Here is a 26,374-nt window from a genome sequence, read left to right as displayed (position 1 = left end):
CAAATTTCTTTTATATGAAAGAAACAGGTAAACAAAACTAAATAATAAGCCTCATTTTTTTGTGTAGGGTAGTTTATAACATGATGTAACAGAATGCTCTAAAAACTATCAGTCTATGCAGTGCAAACACAAGTAACTTTTATGTGTAGTTTACAGTTCGTCTTAGAGGTAACAACTATAGAAATGGTGTGGGAGCAGTGGGACGTTTGAACTGAGGAAACCGTGTTTGAAATTTGTTTTTGTGTGTGTGTGTGTGTGTAATTTTTTTTAAAAAGTCTCAACGAATTGAAAGAGGAACCTGCACTGAGCAGCTAGCCCTAGCTTCTACAAAACTTTCCACACATCGTGTGATGAAATGTCTTTTTATCACTGCGCTCTTATCTTTGGTATCTGAGATGTTAGAGCACTATGGCTTTGCTCACCTGCGTGGCTGGCTGGCTGGCTGGTGCTAGAAGGCATTGTGAGAATTTATTTTGCTTTTCCAGGCTCTTTTATGCACAACCTTTACTAGACCCCAATCCTCAAGAAAACAGATTCATTTTAAAGCTTAAAACTCTTCTTTCCCTTTCTTCCTCTCTCCCTCTCTGTATATGTGTATGACAATGCAGCAGAGCAAGAGACAGAGAAACACACACAGAAAAAGAGAGGATACTAAAGCTGTTCTCCTGGAATTTACATTGCCTTTATGTTTTTACAAAAGACTTGCCGAGATGGACTTGGACCTGTTTCCTTCAGTTCCCCGAATGAGTTTCAAATCACGGGCTCTTTCCATCATTTGCTTGATGAACCACTTTAACCCCTCCGTGGGCTGTAATGCGAAGTGACTATCACAGGCGGCGGTGGGTGACTCCCATCTCGCGCACCCCACCGGCCCTCTCCACCGCCCGGCGGGGCAGGCTGGCCACCGCACGTAGGTGCAGAAACCCTACCCCGGCCCCGGGTGATTTCAGCAGGGCTGGGGAGAGCATAGGCTTGGCAGGTCTGTGGGAAAACCCTGAGATGGTCCCGAGCCCCTGCACTTGCCATGGGCAAGCATGAGCCATGAGTCCCGAAACAAATCTGGGAACTAAGTAGAAGCAAAAAAATTAAATTACCTCTACTATTCTGAGAAAGAGAAGCGAGAAAGTAGTTGGTGCTGATCTTCCTTCACAGTGGGCAGGGGGGTGGGTTGTGTTTTTAAAAGAACCATCCCATCTCTACTCCCAGGAAGCTGAGGGCATCCTTGGGGTTTCAGAAGAGAAGGTGGCTGCTGCGGGGGCTGTGATCACATTTCAGCCACTGCCAAAGCATCAGGTGCCTGCAATTCTCCTTCAAGATCTATGGCACTACAAGAGAGTGAAAAAGGGAACCAAAACCTTTCGATAGGGAAGGCCTCACGAGAGCCCAGGTTTCAAGCTTGCCGTTTTCTACCAAGCCTCATTTCTCATCAGGTATTTCCATGTATTATGCATTTCTTTGGGGCCAGCAAGTTGTATTTTCATGTTATATCGATGCTAATAGAGAAATCAGCTCCACAGAAAGTTTCTGGTCGCTGGAACGTGCTTCTCTGCACCAGTAGCTCACAAGAAGGCTCCCTGGTGCAGATTTGCTTTGTGTTAGCTGACTTCCCACCAGTTCCCAAGCACGGTTCAGCAGCCAGGACTGTTGTGAGTAGGCAGGCTGCATGCCATCGACCTGCTGGAGAAGCCTGATAGCGCGGGCAGAGGCTGTCCCTGGCCAGCCGACCTCCACTGCAGAGAACGGCCCATTTTGTGGTTTATTAGTACCAAGCAACGCTCGGAGTATCAACTAGGGGCCCTCTCTACCTTCAGTCAGAGCAGCTGCTCTTCTGGGGACAAGAGAAGGTGTTTTTGAGAAGAAAAGGGATTCTTCAGTGATATTAGGATTTCCTTTGGTATTTCTCCAATTCTGTACCTGTGTAGCAAAGGGCCAGGATCACCTGTAGGCTCCCCTCTCTGCTGGGCTTTGCCATTATCCAGCGCTGCTTGTGTCAATGGCCCAAAGCAATGGCTGGGACAACCTGGTGTGTATCTTCCAGCCGAGCACTCTAAGGATCCAGAAAAAAAAGCAGAGAAGCTCTGCCTCCTTAGGTGTATCTGCTAAACGCAGTAGGGTCAAACCTCACACACAGACAAAGAATTTTATTTTTTTAATTAAGCAGCTGAAGTTGTAGAAATTCATTTGCAATAGGCTACAGGCCAAAGCTCTTGGATGTCCTGATGGGGGAGCAGGAGACCCCAGGATGGTGCTGGTGCTGCTGCCGCTGCAGAGGCTCAGGATGACAGAGGCCTGAGTCAAGAGCTGCTTCTACTCGTCTTGCAAGAAGTTCTCCTCTGCATCTTGAACAGGTGGTTTCCATGAGGAGTCCCACTTCTGGTGCCTGAACACACACACATCACACCTCAGTGCATTTGGTCAGTTTGTTTAGGGGTACTTGAAGGGTTTTGTTATTTCCGTATTTATTGGTCTCACAGGTGTTTTTTCTATCCCAAGCACATCATAGAATCAGAATCATAGAATGGTTTGGGTTGGAAGGGACCATAAAGATCACTTAGTTCCAGCCTTCCTGCCATGGGCAGGAACACCTTCCACCAGACCAGGTTGCTCCAAGCCCCATCCAACCTGGCCTTGAACACTGCCAGGGATGGGGCAGCCACAGGTTCTCTGGGCAACCTGCTCCAGTGTCTCACCACCCTCACTGTAAATAATTTCTTCCTAATATCTAATCTAAATCTACCACCTCTCAGTTTAAAACCGTTACCCCTTGTCCTACCACTACCTTCCCTGATAAAGTGTCCCTCCCCAGCTTTCCTGCAGGCCCCTTTTAAGTACTGCGAGGTCACTGTAAGGTCTCCCCAGAGCCTTCCCTTCTCCAGGCTAAACAACCTCAACTCTCTCAGCGTGTCCCCACAGGAGGGGTGTTCCAGCCCCCTGATCATCTTCATGGCCCTCCGCTGGACCCGCTCGAGCAGGTCCATGTCTTTCTTGTGCTGAGGACCCCAGAGCTGAACGCAGTACTGCAGGTGGGGTCTCACCAGAGGAGTAGAGGGGCAGAATCACCTCCCGCGATCTGCTGCCCACACTTCTTTAAATGCAGCCCAGGATGCCATTGGTTTTCTGGGCTGCAAATGTACATTGCCGGGTCATGTTGAGTTTCTCATCAACTAACCCGCCCAAGTCCTTCTCCTCAGGGCTGCTCTCAATCCATTCTCTGCCCAGCCTCTGTTTGTGCTTGGGGTTGCCCGACCCACATCGCTGCCACATTTACCATCCTTGTTATATGATTGATGATGCAGTCCCGCAGTTACAGCCTTCAGCCCGTGGAAATTCTGTATCACTTGTTGATGCAGCTGAATTGTTTACTGGATGTGACACAAAGCTTCCTGTAATACAATAGTACCGATCCTTCAGTGTCATGGCCTATTTTGGCAGGGCTGTGTCAGCGTGTACCCTGGCCATACAATTTCCAACAGTTATTTTCTTTCATCAGACTTCTCAGATGCCTAAATTAGGTCAGATTCCCAGCTGAAAACCAGGGCAATCATCCTCAGCATTTTTATGCTTTTTGTATATCTGTAGAGACAGAAGTATCTGCGATTTTTCTGGCTGACGTTTTACGTGATCTGCTTCATACGCTTCACACATAGAAACTGTTTGTCCAGTTCCTTCCTGGACTTCATTAATAGCTTTTCCTGTCCTTTATTCTAAGAATACAGAGGATTTAGTAACATTCCCACCCCTAAGTGTGTGTCATCCTGAACTATATGCTTTTCTGTGCCAGTTGGCTTTCTCTAGTCTTTAGTTTAAAAACTATGACCTTAACTTTTAGTAACAGAAGCCTTGCCCTGTTTTGGTTTAGGTCAAACCATATTTTCCTGAATAGGTGCCATCTGCACCAAACACTTCCTTTATTCTTAGTACATTTATATCATTTTCCTATGCATCTATTTTCAAGTTACACACTGAAGCTGCAGGAAAGCAGTAATATTTCAGAGCACATCACTTAGAGCTCTCTAGGGCTCCTAACAACCCAAATTTTGCCTCCAAAGAACTGTCTCCTACTGCTCTATTGTTATTACTACCTTATTGGAGCATAATTGTACCAGTCTTCAAAACTACCTTTAGAGTTTATGTATCTCATGAGTTTCACAGTCTTCATCGCCAATGGGCAGTTTTCGTACAAACTAAAATATCTATAAAGCCCATAATCAACTCCCCAATATCTAGAATTTCTCTCTATCAGGTGATATTTTAATCTGTGCCACTGAAGGTCCTCCCATCCGTAGGAGCTTCTTCTCTGACTTGCCGTTCCTCTGTCAGTAAATGTCTGTTCTCCTCAGAAAGGCAGGGGCTGCTCCTTTACGGTGTGCTTGCAAGTTTCTTCAGCGTATTTCTTTTCTGCTGTATTGTTTTATTCAGTTTATTGTGTTATTAGGTTTTAGCTGAACAGGAGGAGTTTAATTTCCTTCTCCTTTTAAAATATTCAGGTGAGGGGACGAGTGTTTGTTTTGTCATTTTCAAGTGCTAGAGGGTAAGAATATTGTGTTTTCTTTTCCCACACCTGAACTCTCACCACAGTCAAGTTCTTCTCTGTCCTGTAGACTCACGTTGAGAGCTCATGCCACCCCAGGACCCCCCTTCTTGCTCTGACAAAGCCAGATATTTTGCTTGAAGTTAGACCCCAGCCTCAGCTAGACCTCAGCTAAACACCAACAGTTTGATCCACGGCCAGGAGATGATTAATTAAGGGCAATTAATTAGCTGCCACAGTGTGTGCCACCTCACTGAAGATGGAGTCACACAAGACCTTACGTATATAGCTATGTTTGGAATCACCTAAGGCTTGCATTTAAAATACATGGAATTGTTCTCCAGTCTAAGCAGATTTTTAAAAAAACTAATGCAGTTTTGTGTATTTGTCCATGTCACTGCATTTCACAGACTTAGTGTATTTTCCAGGTGGTTGAATTTTAGGTCTTACCTTAAAAGGAAATTCTCTTTAAGACTGGCTGAGCTCTGGACCCCACATTTTTCTCTACAGTGTTTTGGGCCTAGTGAAACTCAAACTTTAAATTTAGCCTGAGCACTTTTACATTAGGAATTGGAGCTCCTCTACTGCAGGATTGCCTTCCTTTCATTTAAAGGTTTTTCCTACTAACACTTAATATCCAAACTGATGAAATTCCACTTGTAGTCATGAAAAAAAGTTTAACACCAGAGGAATGTTATCAATTGTAGCTATACTATGAAACAAGAAAATAAAATAATATATTATTAAGTATGTTCATACACTATAATATCATAAGATATATGATATCATGTACATATATATGTACATACACATAGATGATGAATCAGTAACACAGGCTAAAACATCATCCGATAAAAAAGAGATAAATTCTAGCACTTGGGGTGTTGATTATGGGGTTTATAGGTATTTCAGTTTGTGTTACCAGTGAAAAAAATATTTATAGCACACATATATCATACAAATGATGTTTAATTTCATATTATATCAGTACATTATCATAACAACACCTCAAGCATAATATTCATTTTATAAGTTGGATAAATAAGAATGCTTACCTGCCCTCATGACGGCTTCCCACCTCTCCTTTACTTTGCTGGTGTACCCTGTCCTGAGGAGCTGCCTGTACCAGAATCACGCTAAGGCTGCTCTGACCTCATACCAGTCTGTGCTGCTTGCGTGTGGTCACTATTTAAAATATCTTGGCTGTGTTTATTTACTTTAAGCATGTGGGCAAGCAGACAACTCATGGCAGAGAGAAAAAGTAGGGCGTAAGGTGTAGTATATTGGTTGTAGTGTGGTACATCCTATGGTATAGTAATGAATACACTTTCTCACATGGTAACCTGGAGCTGTTTTGCAAAACTTTATCCCAGAGGTGTAAGCAATCTCATTTGTCTGTTTGAGTAAGATCAAATACATAGAGTGGCTTATCAGATAGGGATTCATACCTTTGCTTACATTGCAAGAATGTGTTTTCTTGCTCATACACTTAAAAATAGCAGACCACATATACATGTAGTAGAAGAGATTGTGAGATACAAACTGTTTACAAATGGAATACCCAGAATTAACTCTATTAAGTTGGAGCTAAATGCCAAGGTCATAAAAATTATAGTTAAGACACTAATTTTTAGTGCACAGGTCAATAAATAACACCCTTCAAAGCACAGCATCTTCACTTTCATAATTTTTTCTCAAGATGGCAAGATTCCAGTAATGATTTGCAGAGCAGCGATGATCCAGATACCTCAGGGCATTTTGCTAGCAATGGAGAGGAACTCAAGTAAAGCCAATAACAAGCTGTTGCAATATATTGTCTGTTAATAAAAGCAGAGACTAGCTCCCCCAACAAAACCAGCTGCAGAACACGTTTGACTTCTGCCTGTGATTATTTCATAGGTAACATTCATATAATGATATATCAGCATATATCTTGACTATAATTAGGGCACTTCTATACTTCCCAATGCAGAAAGAGTATGTTAGACAAGGACAGAATCCAATTTTTGTCTTATTTATGGATTTAAATTACCTAAGTGCAGTGAGGACTTGAGAGGAAGACCAAAGCCTGAATACGAGGGCACTTGAAGTTTGGTTCAGCTGAAGAGCTGAACTTTGACCTGCTGTCTCACCTGCACTCGAGGACTTTCAGAAGAATGAAACTATAGCAGATGTGGTTTCAGGTTGCTATTCCTGTTGTATCTCTTTGTATTAGTGTGATAGCTTAAGTAGTCACAAAGAAACTGAACAAGACGTGAAGCTTTTGTAAGAAATATTTTTCTTTTTTTCCCATTTTATAATCTCCACTTCTTGTATGTTACCAGTCACGCCTCTAACTGGTATCAAATTGCCAAACTGAAGATAAATCAGGAAAAAGTGTTAAGTGGTAAGTCACGGGGAAAAAAATAATAATTATGTTGGCTTTTTCTTTTTCCTTTGTGTGCATACATAACATTGCTTTTAAAACTAGGTCACAGAGTGTATCTGCTCCCGTAGTTGGCTATTTCTGAGGTTCCTGTTACCTGTGCACTGTGCCTTTGGGTACATCTGCTCAGCACTGTTCAGGCACATGTGATTTACACTGTGCCCTGTGCCAGCCACAGGCAGCGCAGCTGCAGTTATCGATGCTCAACATAAGCCATGAGCTTTTGCAGAGAAGCCAACTTTCAGTTCTTTCAGCGTGTGAATGAAGTGAGTTTGCATGAGCTCGGACAGGGTGAGCTGGCTTCTCCTGCCGAGCAAATTGCTCTGAGGTGCTGTGCGCACAGAGCTGCCTCAGACCTCACTGGGAGTTGCATGAATACCAGACCTAACTCAGGACTGGTCCTGAGATATGTCAATCCTGGTCATGCCATCTGGGCTCCACAGAGGCACTGCATGTGCCCTAAGTCGCTCCTCTCAAGATAGATGCAGGTGATACGTGGCTGTCCTAGTGACACGTGCCCCGATCATGATATGACCATCATTAAAAGGCAGAATCGGCCAGGGTACCCCTTGATTGTAGCTTGAATACTATTGACTGTTGATGGCAACGTTGAAAAAATGAAGAGACTTTCTCTAGCAGAGAATCACAGCCACTTGTAGGACGATATACATGGGCAACTGAACATCACTCAGGAAAAATACAGCGATACATAGCTCAGTAGCACAGATATGATTCAGTGTTCGCACTCCGAGCCGTGACAATAAGCAGTAAGGGAAACTGTGCAAAGGAAAGAGTTGTGACGGCGCAAGATTTCCGACGGATATCACCCGAGGTGAGCCCCAACCGCTCCTCCCTTCAGGCAAGGCTGGGAAGAAGCATCGTCCAACGTGCTAGGGAGCAAGGAGACAACCGCAGACCTCCCGCGTTTGCCGCTGCCTTGGCTGGCCCACATCACGGCCTGCTGGCCCTTCCTCAGCCCGGGCACACCGCTCCTGCTGAAATACACCTGGTCCCCTCTTTTCAGTGGGTATTGACAGGGGTCCAGGGGAATGAGTGGACACAATATCAGTTCCAGCCATACAAAAGAGCTTCCAGCAGCCCATCTTTTGTATCAAAGCCTTCCAGTAAGAGGCACAGTTTGACAGGGAGCCAGGCTCATTCTTTTTGTACATCTAGCTCTTCTTGCCCTTTCAGGAGCAGAAAACCAAATATGCATGAGAGCTGTCAAGTGCATGTCAATTTAGCTCCTACAGAGCCCCTGGTCTCATGTATATTTCAGCCAAGACTGTTTTCACTAGTGCTGATGTGAAAATCACTTCTAACTGATGTGTGAGCCAGGAGAAAGCCCAGTTTGCCGGGAGTTCACTGCCAGTCCATTGCAGAAGGCATCTGGGGAGAGAGCAGAGCGCTTGGTCCTGTAGGTGGGCTGTCAATCCAGGCTAAAAGAGATGTGCTGGGCAAGTACAGCAGAAGGACCAACAGAAGACAAAATAATCTTTATTCTGAGTTCCAGCTGCAGCATCTTTGCTACACCAACAGTTTTACGATCACGTAGGTTTTGACACACAGGTGGAAGAAGTTGGGTACAGGTGAAATCATGCATTTGGTCCTACTCCATGACAATTCATTTTCACACGGAAGCTGGCCTTGTCATTTTAAAGTGGCAGATGAGCGGTCCAAGTGTGAAAGGGGACAATTGTGTTTTAGTGGACTAGTTCAGATTTTTACAGAATCTAGGCAAGTACGGGCCTCCAGGAAACCAGGATCTGAATCAACGGGATGTTTAAAATCGGCTGGATTCAGCTTCAAACACCTGCCTTTACAATGGAAGAGACCACATATGAGCCTGTTATGGTGGCTGGAGATCTGCCCAGTACAGTCAGTGGCATCCACACTTTCCAGCTCAGCCTGAAATAGACACTTAGTTTTCTATGAATGCTAAATCCATGACTGTAGTAAAGACCAGGCAAGAAAGGTGCCAGCTATACCGAAATCCTGCTACTTAATGCTACTGCTCTGGAAAAAAAGTTGCGTATTCATATAGATCTTACTTAACAAGAGGAACAATAATTCAGCTTGTATTTACAAGTCACATGTTGCTATGGTCCCAGCATGGGATTTTTGGGACATGTCTATTTATCTAGGAGGTAGTAAGAGGTTTTGTACATACTGGAACCAACTAGTGGAAGTAGTGGAAGAAGGCCTATCTGAAGACAGCCGATGTGCTCAGCCAAGTTCTTTGATTCACCCCGACAATACTGTTTGCAATTTCTGGCCCCACTACTTTACATGAATGTTAGAATTACCCTACATTCTTTGCTCATAACGTTTCCCAAATACCATGCCAAATTATCCTTTCAGCTACACCCGCAAAACTTGGTTGACTGTCCTGTTTATGGACTCCATCATACATTAAATTGATCAACAGCTACTGACTGTCATATCGTTAGTGCAAGTTCAAGAAACAGCAATGTGTGAACTCTTTTTTTCTTTTTTTTATCTCTAAAGATAATCTTCAAAAACACGCCTGCAGCCCTACCTCAATTCTTTTGTGGACTGAAGAAGAGGGGAAACATTCAAAAAGAGTTTCACAGAAAAGAGAGATGAAAAGATAGAAAGTACAGATTTCAAATAGAATATATATATACATATGTTTATACATGTGTGTGTATATATATATGTGTTTGCATTATTTCACCAAGAGGCATGTTACCTTGTCCTATTGGGAAATAAGAGCATGGACATGGGCAGTGACTGCAGAGGAGTGTAAGTCCTGTAGAATGAATTCCTGAGATGTTATGGTAAATTCTTAAAAGCAGTTGCTTTAGCTTTGCTAATCCTTTTAAAAATAGCAGGCTTGAAAAAATTAAGCTTACAAAGTCTGAGCATGTAGGAAAGACCAACATATATATAATATTCTAGCTATTAGCCCATAAACTGGAACCTCTTTAAATCTTTAGGATGCTTACTCTGACTGAAATTTAAACCAGCCTAGAAAATCTATCAGTGGAGTTACACAAGTTGGGTTTCAATTGACCCAACAAGGTCTTGCTCACAGAATTTTCAAAAGCTGACTATCTTGCACACCAATATAGAAAACTGCAAACTGCTTCATTTTGTAGTGTAACTAGCACTTAAAGTCATAGAATCATGCTTCAGATGCTCAGAGGTTTTTGTCAATACTGGCCCACAACCTTACTATTTTCATAATCCTGACTATTGCAGGAATGAACATTTAAAGACCATATTGATTAGTTTCACTCTGAACAGGGTTGTTGACATGGATGACAGTGGCTGTGTTTATGCAAACCTTATCTAAATTAGGGTGGACATTGCTAACACCAGCACAGAATCTTTGCTAATTTATCGTTAGCAAAGGTGAAGGTTCAAGTGAACTAAAATACAACTATCAGCAAAACTGCATAGTCCAGGACAGACACAGGAAATATAAAGGTAGCTATGTACAGTTAATTTTACTACTTAGCTAATTCTGAAGAATCAGTGCAGTATTTGCTTGTGATGTTTCTTTGCCTCTCACCTGTATATTGAGATTTCACACTTAGTAAGACTGCTTTGGTTGAATCTTGGAAACTGCCTACTTTAATAGGCAGAAACGATAGGATTATTTTTCTTCACTTTTGAACAAAGCTGCTTTCTTCGAGATTGATAAAGCTAACAAGCTCAACAGGCATGTACCACTCCACTACACTAAAGCTGGCAATGCTTCTACAGTTTCTTACCGAGAGAAATTGAGGGTTTTTTTTACCTCTCAATGTGAAACCCTTGTGGAGAGAAGACACTCTTGTTTGACCTTGCCCTAACTATTTGAGGTCAGAGTTATAAACACGATAGGGTTTTCTTTGACTAGGTGTACTAAGATAAAGACTGAAGTTTGTCTCCACAAGAGTTTTTGATTAATATGGTGATTATAATGTAACTCTGTCACTGTAAAAAATATGCTGTCTTTTGCAGTGAAGGCATACATACGGTTTTTTTATGTCCCTTATCTGAATAATCTATGGTGAAAAATAAGAAATACAGAACAGTTTTATTTTTCTAAAGCTAAATGACATAGAAGGTTGCGAATATTGCAGCTAGTTAGATGTTTTCAGATTTGGTTTATTTGCTCAGAAATACTTGTACACACAAGTGCACAGAGGGTAGAAGTCTCATTTCCCAAATGTATTTATTCTTAAAAGAAGGTAAGCTAAACCCTAGTGTGAAATAATGCCTTCGTGATAACATAACTACAGGCTCAGCAACAGTTTCTGATCTTTGCAATAATGCTGCTCAGAACAAAACAACACATAGACACACAAAAAGACATTAGCAAAAAGAACAGGGAAGGCCCTGTAATACAAAGAAGTTTCTTAGAAGACTTAAGTTCAGATCTTGACTGAGTGAACCAAACCCTTGGCTTTTAGAGATGCAGAGATGTAACCCTACAAGCTAAAATTTGCATGAAAATCTATTGCTAGGGTGAGAAAGAACCATCTAGACGAAACCTGCAGCCTCTTTTGGTAAAGCCCGTATTCATTTTAAGGAACACACAATCAGAGATGTACTCATTTACATTCCTCAGTTTGGTGAACTTGAACATTTGCAGAAGTGTTTCTCTGAATCGCATCAACGATGCTTTAGCAACAATAACTGAGGTGTGTTACAAAAGGGTACTTTTTTGTCTTGTTCCTCATATTAAAACCCCTTACTCTATTTAAATACCAAAGTGTTTGTCACTTTTCCCACAACTCAAGATGACTGGCTTCTGGCTCCTTGCCTTCCTGGCTCCTTCTTCTCCTCATACTCAGTCTACAATAGAAATTGTCAGTTTTCTGCGCTTGTCTAATATTCTTTCATATCACTAGCAATTCAGACAGTCCAGGAGGGCTTGAATGCCCAGCAGACATACTGCACACTAAGTTTTCACCAGTTTTAGCTATATTTAGGTAGACACAAACTATCCTAACCCTCTCACTGTTGTTACTGCTTTGTAGCAGTATTAAACTGAGAAAGTAAAAAATAAAAATGAAAAACTATTTTCAAAAAATGCAGTCTTTTGAGAAAAAAAAACAAAATGCATTCTTCAGCCACATTTGCATTGATTAAAAACCATTAATACGTTTTCTCTAAGTGCTTAGAATAAATTCATTTTGCTTCATTCTGAATCTGTTTGCAACTGAGTTGAAATTGCATTAGTTTGTTTTTCCTGTAATCTCAAATATGCCATTCTACATTCTTCAGCTGGAAGGGTGTCTTTCCAAAAGTGTAACAATACTAAAGAATTTATGAAGTAAGTCCTTTTTATTCTACACAACAGTGCTTTGACAGGCAGTGAACAAAGTATTATGAAGTAGAATAGGTTTTGAATGGCTTTGTGCCGCATGATAAGTTTTGAGATTCATTTTTTTCCATCTGAAATCACAAAACAAATCACAAAACTTTTTATGAAATGGTAATTCTGGTTTTGATTTGGCTTACAGGCTTTTCAGTCTTTTTCACAGGTGCACTTGACATCGACAACAGGAAGAGAATAGATGTAAGAGAGGAAACACATCAGCTTTATTTAGTAGACCCCTAAAAAGAAAGAAGACACATCTCTATTGTTACTTTTCCATGGCAAAGAAATAACATTGTCCTCTTCTGATTTTTTACTGTTTGATTTTCAGTATACCCTTTAATGTTTTATTTGTCATCTTTTGTCAGTTGAAGGGAAAGGCATCACCATTCCTGTCAAAAAGGCACTAAGCAGCTGTCACCTTTGCTTATGGTTACAGCTCGGATGAAAACCTGGCATTATTGAATTTCCAGCTGAGTTTTCTGTGCAGAATGCCATGAGCCAGTGAGTACGAAGAGAAGCAAAAAAATCCTACCTGGAAATAGCAAGCATTATTCCAGAGGCTGTAAGTGCTCTTAGTACCCAATATATTCATCCACTAAATGTTTCGGAAATGAGGCAAGCAGAAAAGCTTAACATTTCTCTTTCTGTGTCAGAAGCTTGAGGACTGATATAAATGGCAGTAAGACTGGATATTCTCACTTGAAGAATCCTTACTGAGTTTTTGTTTCAGTTGACCCGTATGTTCATTTTTCTGTCGTAGTTTAAATATAGCTCTCCCCCCAAATAAAAACAAACCCATGCCTTTCTAACAGGGATATTTATGTAACAGAACTATATTTTTACAGATTATGCATAAGATTATGCATATGAAAACTTAGATGAGGGTCAATGTTTTAAAATTTTCCTGCAGCAAAGTTTCTCTTGCAGAGAATCTATGCAAGCCCCACTGATCTGAATTGTGTTGGAAACCTGAAATTGAAAAGAAGAAACTCATAAAATGTAAGGGGAAACTAATTCTAATCCTCATAAAGATTACTTTCTCACTTGATTTATGACATTTTCAAGTTAAACCACAAGAGACAGATAGAGACTGTGGTTGCAGTGGGGGAAAGACATAAAGTTACCCTGAATAAGATGAAAATATAAATACAGCGTTAACTAAACCCAAATAGATGCAATAACGGGAGAGGTAAAGTATGTTGAGAAACTACATTGTGGTTCCAGCAGCATTGAAAAAGCAAAGCATCACAAGTAAGGGTGACTCAGAGCAGGTATTTCTGCTAGCCCAGGCTTTCCTGAACAAGGAATTCAGGATTAGAGCCCCAGAAGGATTTGGCAAAAGGGAAGGCAAAGTTGGAAGGAGGATTTTCTGTACTGCACATTTCCCCAGGAGGCTGTTTGCCCTCGAGAATGACTTGCAGCAACATTCTTGTGTGCTTTGCATGTCCCCACTTCCCCTGCATCGTTCTTTTGCTCCTTGTGATGGACACCTTCCTTACCAAAAACCACGCCAAGGGGACCTACCTTTTTTGGAGAGCTCTTGTAGGCACCTAACCACAAAGTCTGGTGCCTTTCAACCCCTATTCAAGAGATGCCTAAATTTGGGAGACACCTGTGTTTTACTGACGGTGGTGTTCCACAAGTGCATAAAATTTGCCTGTAGTCAGGCCACAAATCCTGACACTGTTTTGCGTATTGCAGCATCTCTGCATGCATTTTTTTATCTCCTTCCTATCAGGTTGTGCTCTCAGAAAAAGCAAGTTTAGAGGAAAATACGTTTGTGATTAGCCCTAACAAAAAAACCAAATGTCAGAGGTATTCAATAGCTTTATGACCAGTGTGACAGATTTAATGGAAACTACTACCGCCCAAGTACATATAATTTCTATAGGAATAGTAGCTAGAGGTGAGATCGCTTAGCCTGTGAGACCAAATGCCTTTCAATTGCCAAGGCTTATAATTAGAGCTCTGTAGATACTTTGATATAGATAAAAAATTTCTGTTTGTTTTGGGAAGTTTAGTGTTGTTAGGCTCAAAGGGGTGCCACTTGAGAAGGATTTTTGAGGCAATAGAGTTCATGAATAGGTATTCACTATGGTAGATCATAGACAGAAGAGTTGAAAGAGATAGCATTAAGGTTTTTTTCCAAGAACTTTGTGTCAGTAAGTGCTTTTTCAAGTTCCCTGAAAACTGAAGAGTTAGTTTCATTCTTAATATAGCTCTACTGGCAAGAACAGAGTTTAATCTCCAATGGATTTGGCTCAAAGAGGTTTTTGCAGTTGTGATCATGTGATGTGCTCATTACTTGGAATATGTTTGCTTTGTGATATGTGCATGATATATTAGGAACACATATCTGACTTCTTTGCAATTCCTATTTTCTTGTGCCTTTTTCTGGGCTTCCCACTGCTCAGCTAGAAGCTCCTAGAAGACTGGCAACATTAGGTAACATCACTTGTTTGATACTGACTCTCACTACTTCTGAATATTTTTAGCTGACGTTTGAAGCACTATGTCAAATTGATCAGATCAAGAAACAACAGAAATAAGCCCCCTCTGAGCTTCTTGCTGCTGTAGCTGTGCTTTTTCTGGATCTGCTCTCAGTTTATTTTTAAAGTTGAGTATCTCTCTATGGCACTACAGCCTTCAGAAGAGACTTCACCTTTGCCAGGTCTCAGGAACCGTCAACAGTTATTTTGTGAAAGATCCAGAAATTTATTCAGTAAGACCCTCTGTCAGAAATCACAGTTTTTGTCAGAATGGTTACTTCCAGCTAGAGTTAGACAGCACCGAGGACTGGTCCCTCTCTGAGGGACTGACCTGTTACACCGCTCATGAGCTATGGCCACACACTTAAAGGTCTTACTTAACTAGACCTGAGGTTAAGTGACACCAACTGACTGGCACCTACATTTTTTTAATCTCACCTCCTAGAGCAGGTGTGTCTTGCAAAGAGATGCTTGGATTAAACAGTGCAGGTGATCAGAGTCCACAAGTAGAAGCGTGTGCCTGAGCCCACCCTCTGCCCCCCTTCCATTAAACAGCACAGATGTGCCCACAGTCACCGGCTGGCTTGGCTGGCCCTTTTCAGGCCCCTATGGCCACTCATCACGAATTTACTGTTGCTCCATCCTCTGCCTTTCTGGTCATTCATTGCCATTTCTTCACTTTTTTGACCCCGTACTTTCGTGAAACTGCATTCCTGTACTTGGAGCTTCATGAAAGTAAGCACACGTGCATGTAGCACATTGAGGTGTGAGTTCTTGCTTGCAGCTGCTAAATGCTGCTACACTGTTTAAAATAAATAAGCTAAACGATAAGCTATTGTGTCTGCCAAGAAAGATCTATATAGGTCAGACAGTGAAAGCATGGTTTTGCTTTGCAGACTGCAAAACTGAAACCAATTTTGCAGAATTACAGGTGATGGCAATAAGACAGCTGCAAACGGAACATTTTTTAATAACTTACGTCTTGAAGAAATTGAAACTCAATAGCTTTTCTTTTTGTTAGAAGAGGGCTTATTACTTTTGCCTGGTCCCTTCAGCTTGTTAGCCAGTCCAAGCAACTGCAATCTGTCCCTGGTTCTCAATTATACATGGTGCTTTCCTTATATTCTGTTTATCATGAATATACCAAGAATAACTGGTTGCATGTTCTCCTTTCCCCAATTAAAAAAAAATAATAAAAAAAATCCAGCACTTACTTGGAATGGATCACTGTTTAGGTGGGGGAAAAAAAAAGTCAGAAAATCTTATGTATTATAAGAAGCAAAGTTATGACATCTAGAGTAGATAGGATGGATTTAGCTCATGGAGATCCTATGGCATGGTGTTCTCATGCAGACATCAATTTAATTTTAATTTGTGATATGTGATTTTCTTTATGTTACAATAACATAAGAGGTGTGATAATGTATAGACTGCAAAAAGCATCAGAAAGCCATTCAGCAGGTAAAAAGTAGTTGTTCAAAGCTAGGAAGAAGTAAGACTGGTAAAACATTACCGTGATTCAGAAGGCGAAGATAATTTTAATGCATTCAGTTCATTCAGAAATAATCTGTCAAACTATATAGGGGTTTTTCTTAGTTTGATTAATAGAAGAAGTATGTTCTTAATTTCTGTTTTGACATATTGCTTTTCTCTCTTGACATTTGTCCTCTAGGTTTTTAAGCCAAGTGTTCATGATATGATTCAGCTGGCTTATAGGGATCAACAACCCCCTTGTGAATAATGGTTAAAAACGGATCCCACCTGGACGTTGAAACGCTGGCAATGCTCCAGAATAAAGCTATCTCCATCACCCTCCCAGTTGTATATACACTCGTGGCTATGATCAGTATCCCTGGCAACTTGTTCTCCCTTTGGGTGCTCTGCTGGCACATCAAACCCAAAACACCTTCTGTTATCTTCATGATCAACCTAAGCATCACAGATCTCATGCTGGCCAGCTGCTTTCCCTTCCAGATTTCTTATCACATCCAAAACAATCACTGGAGCTTTGGCAAGACTCTTTGCAGCCTCGTGACCGTGATGTTCTACTCCAACATGTATTCTTCCATACTGACCATGACCTGTATCAGCATCGAGCGGTACATGGGTGTGGTATATCCCATGAAGTTGATCAAGTGGAGAAGAAAAAGATATGCCCTGGCTGCCTGCCTAGGTATGTGGTTTTTCTTGCTACTAGCCTTCTACCCACTAGAAAGCACAGATCTGACCTACGAAGTGAAAGAATTGGGGATTATAACCTGCTTTGATGTCCTCAAATGGGATATGCTGCCCAACTTCGCAGCCTGGGTAGCCTTTCTCCTCACGTTATTTGTCGTGCTTTTCCTGATCCCTTTTGTTGTAACAGTTGGATGCTATATAGGCACCATTCGGAAGCTTATTCAGACATCAAACAGATATGGTAACAAGCAGAAGACTAGATCCATATACCTGGCGATGATAGTCCTTCTGGTATTCATCACTTGCTTCGCCCCCAATAACTTTATCCTACTTGTGCATATGATCATCCGCCTATTTTATGACAGGAGTTTGTACCCTGCCTACAAGCTCACCTTGTGCCTCAGTTGCCTCAACAACTGCATAGATCCCTTCATTTATTATTTTGCATCCAAAGAATTTTACCAGAAATTCATGCAAGTCTTTCGCCCTAAGGTAATTGTCAGTGACAGTTTGGAAAACAGAAGGGAAAGCTTATTCTCTGGCAGGACCATGTCAGCCAGGTCAATGTCAAGCGGACCTATGGATGGGTTAGAGGGAGTAAAGGTCTATTTGCAAAGGCAGGAAAGTGTTTTTTAGCCTTAGCCATCCCCAGAAGAAAGGCACCTGTGAGATCCACCAGTAGACAAAGAAAACATTTCTTTTTGAATGGCTAACCCTGAAATCCCTTGCTCCAGTGACAGAACTCAAGCCATACTTATATTGCATCTCCTATTTCAGTATTTTCTGGCCAGAAATGGAAGTGTTAAAGGAACTGAGTTTATTCAAGAAGGCACTGAAGCAAACCCAATATTGATAATTATGAGTTGGCCTGGAATTAGTCCTACTTTATGAAACCATGGGATAAGTTTAGAACAAAAATTTCTTTCAGCTTGTATGATCTCAGTGTTTAACCAAAGGCTTGTGATTGTCTGTGAATGTGAATATTACTGTATATGAATTAGAGCATACACTGAAGTTGGATTTGGGGTAGGGGGGGGTATTTTTCTAAGCAATGTGCTGTGGTTTTTGTTTGTTGACTTTTTTTTTTAATGTATTGCTTTCTCTCCTGTTGTATTTCTATAAAAGAATGAGTAAAAATAGCTTGTCATTTTACCATTAATGTATAATGCATAGCCACTGTGAATTCACCACAACACTCACCCAACTGTTTATCAGAACCCAACCACACTAACCTTTGAAAAGGTTAGGTTGACTCACTATTTCAATTTTATATATCAAAATTATTTCATACAATGAAAGGAAAGCTAGAACTAACAATGTTTGAGACTATTTCAGCTGCTGAGTGGATTATATTTTCATTTCTTGACGTTATTAATTTCTCAGGATGGTGGGGAGCAGTTGGTTTAAGAAAACAGATTTTCTCTCATTGACCTACTACAGTAATAATGCTGCTGCTCATACATGATTGGTATCAGCAAGTCATTTTCACCAATTCACTATAGGCTACACGCAGAAGCACCATCCCCCTCAGCAGAGAATTTAGGTTTGTATAGTGCACAGACAATGAGTTTATCTTCCTTATGGTGATGGTGTGGATGTTTAACCAGATTTTCAGCTGGATATATGAGAATTCAACCACAGACTGCAGTGAGTCTGTGCCAGCAGAAACCAGCTGAAAACCTGTCCCTATGGCCAGATGTCAGAAAAGTACTTTCAAGAGGACAAACAGAAAGAAGAAAAACTGAAAGCAAGGCTTGAGAATGGGAGATGTACTAAATACCCTGGAAACAGTTTTTGGCAGGTTGATTATGCAGTCCTGTGTTTGGGACTCCTCTCTGAAATATCCTTCTCTAACTTCTTTGCATATACTCTGCCATGTTTTAATTCTTCCCACATCTCAACAACTGCCTCTGTGCTTGGAAAGACAACTGCTACAGAATATGCACCAGGGACAGACAAAGGCAAAGTTCTTCCTGTAGTATTTACAGCTTTTTATCTACCTTTCACCCTCATTGACAGTGAAGAGACAAAAACCACCTGACAGAGCCAGACAAGTTTCCCCTCACAAGTGAGACAAAGCTATATGGTACCCTTCTGCTGCGCTGCGATGCCATCCACTGCTGAGCAGGAGGCTGTCTTCAACATCGTGGATAGCTGGTTCAGACACCACATGCTCAAAGCAGACCTATACTGATTTCTGACCTCCTCTGCCTAAGACAACACCCAAGGCCCTTAAAATCTGCCTTTTTTCTTTGTGTATGACATGATTAAAACACAATTTTCCACCACTAATCACCACAAATTTCTTCACGATAGAGGCTGGATAACCACAAAATCAGCTGTGAGATATTTGTATGTCCTATCTTCTGCTGAAGTATTGGAGCAGGATAAATGTGAGTAGACCTAGTATTACCTTTCAAAAGCCTTCTCAAGTGTTTTGTGGCATTTCACAGTGTTAGTTTTAACTGATCTGCATATTTTCTGCCCACAACGGTAACCTTAGTGATACGTAACCTGTCCAAACCTTCCTATCAATTTGCCTGGAAGCTACCTTGCACTACCAGCCCATGTGCTGGGTGCATATGAGCGGTGAGATGGGCTGGCTACTTTAAATCACCTTACATGTGCTGAAAGAGAGGAACCCACTGAATATGTTCTTGTGTGAGTCTGGGGCTCTGACCTCCTGTGTTAGCTCTAGCACAAGCTCCAAAACACCTGCTTGCACCAGGACCTCCAAAGAAAGAACGATGGCTCTTCCTAAGCTGTTCCACATACATCAGGCAGAAATTTAGTTAGTTTACTTATGTTTTACAAACCTGCGTATTACTTTAGCAGTACATGGTTTCACCTTGCTGTTCAAGTCCCATCACCATCTACTTTCACAGAATTCCATCTTTCTCATTACCAAAACTGTTTTCAGCATTTTGCTGTGGCAGAAACTTTTCTGGAGGTTATGCTGAAATCTCTCTCTTTTTTTTTTAACATGGAAGTATCTTTACAATGAAAACCATCACTTCTCCTAGCTCTAATGCTGATTTTAAACTCTGTTTTATCTTGAGCCTGATCCTCAAGTGCTTAGTGCCTCCTGAAATGTGCTGCAATGTGCCTGAACTGTAACTGACACCAAATAGAGTCAAAAGGGCAGAAACTCTGCACTTTGGACATCAACTGCTACACTTTGAAAAATACTGAATTGTTCCTTTTGCAAGAGAAAAAAAGATGCTCACAACTGACTGAAAATGTTCTTCTCTCCAGACTCACACAGCTCTTCATAGCCCTTCATCCCTCTTCTGATATTGTCTAAAAAGGAACAGGAAGGATGCCTCATTCAGGTACCTCTTCATGCCATTTTACTAACTAGCCTCTAGGTAGCTCAGATTAGGCAGAATTCCAATTTGGGTCAGTGGGATTGTTCCTCGAGAAAGGAATATAAAAATGAACCCAATGACAGCAATCTTTTGAGTCTGATGGTGTATACTGTGAAGTATTGGAGGGTTTTTTTAGAGAGGAGGAGAAGGAATTCTTTTTAAAAGTGGCCTAACATACTGTTCTTTAACACTGGAAACATGTCCTTCTGGGCACCATAAGGTAGCAAGACTTCTACCTTCTTTGGTCAGTGGGTGTGAGTTGACATGCATATATATATATATACACATATAAATACATACATGTAAATGCAGATTGCCATTTGAGAGGTTATTGAGAAGTTCATGTCTATATTGCCTTTGCTTTTGGGAATATGGGTCCTGAGCAACATGCTTACTTGATTGCCTCTCTGGTTAATGTAATTTTACTGAGAAGACATGAATGTATAGGCTTCTGTTTGGTTTTGGGTTTTGTGTTTTTCATGGGTTTATTTTTAATTATTGTTTAGCAATTTAATCTATGAATGTGCTTGGACTGTTTTGTATATATAATAAAAAAACCCCTAAAACATAAAAAGGACATGATTTAAGATTCTTTCCTTTGTTTGCACCTGCCATGTGTGAGAAACTTCCAAGCTTAGAAGAGGACAGAGAAACCAAGTTATGAAATAAAATTAATCCATTTCCAATTGCTGTTGTGTTTTTTTAGATTTCTGTATCATTTTAAGTCTCTTATTTTTCTCATGCATTTTGCAGATTGATTTTCTTTTTTACGCACCTGTTCATTTTTTTCTTTTTATATCTCTCTCTCTCTCTCAGAAGCTGGCATTGGCATACCTTCTTTACACAGATTTTAAAAGCAGCAATACTTGAATGAGACGTTGGCTAACTTGGAATCCTTCTTGCTGAACAGATGCACCAAATAGATATATATTTGAATTTTAATGCATTTCTGAAGGGGCCTGGCAGCCAGGGCCTGTCCTACACCACCACCCCCACCCCCCCCCCAGGAGCCGGGGGCACCGGGGCGGCCCCAGCCCCGGGCATCGGGCACCTCCATGGGGACGGGGACGGGACAGGCCGAGGCCGGGCTGGGACATGGGCCTGCATGTAGGCCCGGCTCGGGGGGGGCCATGGCCGGGCAGGGCAGGGCTGTGGGGAGACGGAGTGTTGCTGGGGCAGGGGCTGACGGCCCCTGACTTGGGGTCTGGGGTCCTGGGCAGGGTGGGGAGAGTCCCGGGGGGCTGGCAGGGACAGTCAGCGTTGGTAGTGCCTTGATGAACGTTCCCTAGACTGACTGTGCTCCATTTTGGGTTCAGCATCTGTTTGGCTACATCTATGCTGATACATGAGAGGGTCAGAGATCATCCTAAAGTCACTCGATCATTTTTTGCTGTTTTTTTCCAGTTCAAAGTGTTTATAATAACATGAGGTCTACATTGATACCCACCAGAGTGGTGTTCCTCTAAGGAGATGCCTAGTGTATATGCTACATACCCAAAGGTGTGCATGATAGCATGAATGTCTGAGGGTGAAATTCAGCATTGGTAAGTGTGAAGTCATGCACATGGGGAAATCCAGTCATAGCTTTGTGTCAAAATGATGTTGCTCAGCAGTAAGCACTATGAATCATAATACATAATTCCATGCATCAGCTCAGCATTGTAGAAATCCATGGTTCACCCACACTTTGTTTACTTTGTGCTCTTCTGGTCTCTGCATCACAGATAGGATACACAAGAGCAGGAAAAGGTCAAGAGAAGGGCATGTGGGATGATCTACGGTATGAATTTAAAACCTTAAGAGTGCAATAGTTTAGGACTCTTCAGCTTAGAAAAGAGACAATGTTAAGTAGGTAGGAAAGAGGTCTACAAAATCCTCAATGGAGTGCAGAAGCTGATCGGGATGAGTTTCACTGCCTTTGCCCAGGCAAGAACTGGGGAATAACATATTAATCTAATGAGATCCAGGCTCAAAACCAGGAAAAAGTTAGTATCTCTTCTCATAACACATAGTATAATTGGGCAACACCTTGCCAAGGATGTTATGGATGCACATAGCACATGGGTCCACAGAGAGACTGGAAAAGCACTTGGAAAAAGAAATCCATTGTAGGTTACTAAATAGGCAAAGCACAACAGACTCAGGAAAACCCCTAAGATTAAAATTGTCAAAGGTTGGAGGCGTATTAAGGGGAAGTGACTTTATGTGATTGCCCTGTTCTTCCTTTTCTTTAAATGCCAGTGCTTGAGGCAGGACACCGTAAGCTAGGCAGCCCCTTGCCCCGCTCGAGCCAGTCTCATGCTCCCACGCGAGGCCTGCCAGAGCTGCCCTGGAGCCCACCCTATCCCACCCTGCCGGCTGGGGTGCTGCCAGCGGGGATCCAGCGGGGAGCTTTGCCTGCTGCTCTCCCAGAAGAGGCTACCCCAGAGTCAGGGAGGGAGCTGAGGGGGCCTCGGGGGGAAGCCCTCTGTTATGTAGCCCTGTTGCCAAGTCACAGAATCACAGGGTGGTTGAGGTTGGAAGAGACCTCTGGAGGTCACCTTGGCTGACCCCCCCTCATCAAGCAGTCCCTCACGTTCAGGTAAAGATGAACTCGTGTATCGCCCTTCAACAAACCCCTCTGGTTGCTGGTAACAGTTAACCCATTTTGCTTCAAAGCATATCATTAATTCCATTTCTAACACCTTTTCTCACCTCTCTTCTCATTTTTTCCAACACCCTACCCTCTTGAAGGCTGCTGCTATTGGAGCTGACTAGCAGGAGACCTCATTGTCCTCTTGAAGCAGGGCCACTCGTGGTTGCTGGCTCTCTTTCAACTTCTCACACAGCAGCCTGGTCTACTCTTAAAAGCTGTCATCGCTGCATTACTGAAGAGTATGATTCCCTGGCCTGAACTGTCTCAAACACACTGGCAAATACACTCCAGTGCTTCCCTTTCCTGAAAGAGCATGTAACAAGGTCTTTTTTAACGACCCGACAAGTTCCTCTAGAGAAGCTGATTTAAGATATTCGGACAGTATCTTGTCCTGGCAAAATCCATTAGGAGAACCAGTTTTATTGGCAAAACTTTTAGATGCATCTAAAGCCACAGTTCTTTCAAGTGCCCAAAATAAAACTTTTAATATAAAATGACTCTCACCAGAATGATTAGGATATAAGCCTTGGTTATTGTACTTAGTAATTAAATCCATCCTGGAAAAAAGAGGGACTCGTTATTAGAATAAATCTTGTACTGTCTTTCCTCATTTATGCTGCAGTTCATAGTCTTAAAAGGAGTCACTGAGAGCAAAATTTCAATCATACTATTCATCTTGATATATCTGGATTACTTTGATTCTGGATTAAACTTTTGCAAGTGTTCTCTTGTCAAATCTATGAAGTGTAATTATGGAGCGCATAATAGAGTAGAGCATAATGCTTAGTTGAAATATCTTTTTTAAAGCTTACTTTTTTATTTGACAGAAAGACCCTGCCCGTCTGAAGTCTGGACTCCTACTGAACTCCTTGTCTTTCATTACTTGGTTGCAAGTCTTATGACTTCTAGTATTTTTCCTTAAAGTCTAAACAGCTGGAGTATGTTATCAAATGAGGAGACTCTCAGGCCTCTTTAATTATAAAGCAAGAAGTTCAGAGCTGCCAGGCAGAATACCTTTCTAGCTTTTAGCATAAATAAATACCTCAACCGCCTGCTTGACTGTCTTGACTCATGCTGATGTCCTGCAGACAGCGTTTTTCTTTTCCTTCTGCAGAAATTTTCAGCACTGGGACACTGATGGTTCTCCTTCCCCAGTTTCCACACCACTGCCCACATGACCCGGCTCTGGCGTGCCACAATTACTCAGATGCAGAAAGTAATGTGCGCGTGTTGTCCTGCTGGAAGCTACCTAGGCTAACTGTCCTTTGAAGCTTTTCTCAATATCTTCCACACCCTTAACTGCTGTTGTTGGATACAGTGAGGTACAAGAAAAATGTGGAAGAGTTTAGTTGAGTGCCTTAAATCTGAGGAAACGTAAAGGTTTGGCTCCTCTGCTGAGCCAGGCTTTTCAAAGAAGAAAGGACAACAGACTTAAGGGAGGTATAAACAAATTCAAGCTAGAGATGGGAGAGGGTTGAAGAAGTAACCTCTGTGGCAGCTGTGGGGAGAAATACAGTAAGTGAGAGTTTGGAGAAAGATCCAGAAAGTTAGTCTCTGCAAGAGGCCATCTGCAGTTAGAGAATGTCTGTAAATAGTTTTCTTCATAAACACCCAGTTTCATTTTAGAAACATGGAGCCTTTTCAGCATGAAAGCTGGAAGCAGCAGCAAATCTCCAGATCTCTGCTGTAAGGAAAGGAATGTGATTAACAGACAAATAAACCACTACCTAGATACAGAGCAAACATCTCACAGAGGGACTTAGATCTCTGGAAATGTGGGCTTGCACAAAAGGTGCAACTTATCTGATCAAAAGTAGATACTAAGTGTTGCTCTAAGCATCTTATTGCTTGGCAACATTCATGTTGACTGCCTCCTCTGTTTCCAAAACCTACATGGTAGCTGCTTTGGCTATTGGTTGCATTCAGACATCCAGATGTTGGTAGACATCTGTGTTACCACGGACCCACACCACAAGAGCAATGTTGGTAACCTGGGACAGTTACCACCTTCTTCTTGACAGCTGTCTTCAGATTTTGCCATCTTAATGCTTGTAACAGCAGTTTGTTCATCTGATGGAAAGCCATGTAGGCTCATGACCTGGGAAATAATATTCCTGGGGACCTCAGAAAACAGATAGGCTGCAGGTCTTTCTCACCTCTCCAAACTCCTATGGCTTCAGAAAATAAAGGAAAACATATAAGTTAAATGGCTGGAGGCCTCTTCTCATCGTTTACCTCTACAAAGAGTCTGTCCACCTTCTCAATTAGAAACTCTCTATGTAGGTGCAATGCTTTTTCTCATTCAAAAAGTTTCAGCCGTGCACACTGATGGTTTGTTGTCCCCAGCACCTCATTATTGTCCACAGGCTGACATTTTTCCTTTCCCTATTTCACCTTGCATTCCATAGTATATGCAGAATGCATCAGTATCTCACCCCATTCTGATGAATAATGCAAACTGCTCTGTACACTTTCACCTAAAATGTCCATATATTTGAGCTTTTTTAACAAGGCAAGTGTTCCCACATATTGCTGCTAAAACTAAACCTTGAAAGGAGTACAAAAAATAAGACAAAATGCAACAGATAGCTTTTCTTCAATTGATACATCTGATCAGACTGAGAAGGTAGAAGACAAAAATGAAGCCTTTAGTCTGACAGTATTTTAAGTTTTTATTTTCATATTCAACGAAGGTATTTGGGTCACAGGGTGGAATTATTCCTGTTCTCACAACCATGCAAATTTGCTGGATGGGCCTTAAGCTCTGTTACAAACATATCTTAGCACCTGTTAATGTGTTTATGATTCTTTATAGCTCCAATGTCAATGCAGCTCTTTCAAGATATTGCTAGACCTACTGATATTAACTTTGATTGTCCCTATATGTACACAGATGCATGCATACCCAGTTATATTAAGTAATCCTTATACTTAAAACTAGGACTCTGAATGTCTGTGGTGCGTCGTCTTTAGTCCTTAAAAGTTGAGTTCTCTACAGCTACTCGAAGTCTGCAAGCAAATACGTAGAAAAGTTATGGGATGCACTGCCCTCTTATGGAGATTTAAATAATGAACAGAAGAGCTCCACCGATGTTCTTGACCTTGGAGCCGCGGAAGTCATTCTCTGGAAGAGCTGGCCTCCGAGCTGAGCCAATAAACCTTATCTTCTCTGCTTTATATCTTCATTTTCTCTAACTTTATACCGTTGTTTCTACACTAATCATTATACTGTACAAGTAGAAGGAAGACTTTTTTTTCATACTTAGGCAAATATTATTTGTATCTTACATTATATACGTGTACACGTGTTTTATATAAATACACACACGTAAATAGCATGTGCGTGTTGTGTGGATAATATATACATTATGTAAATACACGCACATTTTCTGAAGATATTTTATGAACTT

General features: G+C 41.6%; 1 protein-coding gene across 6 annotated transcripts in view; it reads left to right on the top strand.

Annotated features, from left to right (window-relative positions):
- Positions 1 to 21,264, top strand: part of P2RY8 (P2Y receptor family member 8) — a 36,768-nt gene extending 15,504 nt beyond the window's left edge. Inside the window, exons 3-5 of one of the 6 annotated variants that reach the window (XR_007510227.1) lie at positions 16,456 to 19,354; positions 20,217 to 20,293; positions 21,146 to 21,264. Coding sequence is in view for 4 of the 6 variants with exons in the window: in XM_049834618.1 (XP_049690575.1) it covers positions 16,524 to 17,597 (1,074 nt within the window). In the remaining 2 variants the exon portion in view is untranslated. Of the gene's footprint in view, positions 1 to 12,730; positions 12,857 to 12,958; positions 13,294 to 14,629; positions 14,740 to 16,455; positions 20,995 to 21,145 lie in introns of those variants that run through there. The other 5 variants (XR_007510226.1, XM_049834618.1, XM_049834620.1 and 2 more) reach the window with 5 other exon arrangements.
- Positions 21,265 to 26,374: the final 5,110 nt, after the last annotated feature.

Source organism: Accipiter gentilis, chromosome 31 (assembly GCF_929443795.1).
Source record: "Accipiter gentilis chromosome 31, bAccGen1.1, whole genome shotgun sequence".
NCBI lineage: Eukaryota > Metazoa > Chordata > Aves > Accipitriformes > Accipitridae > Astur > Astur gentilis.
This window is presented reverse-complemented; position numbering and strand designations above follow the sequence as displayed.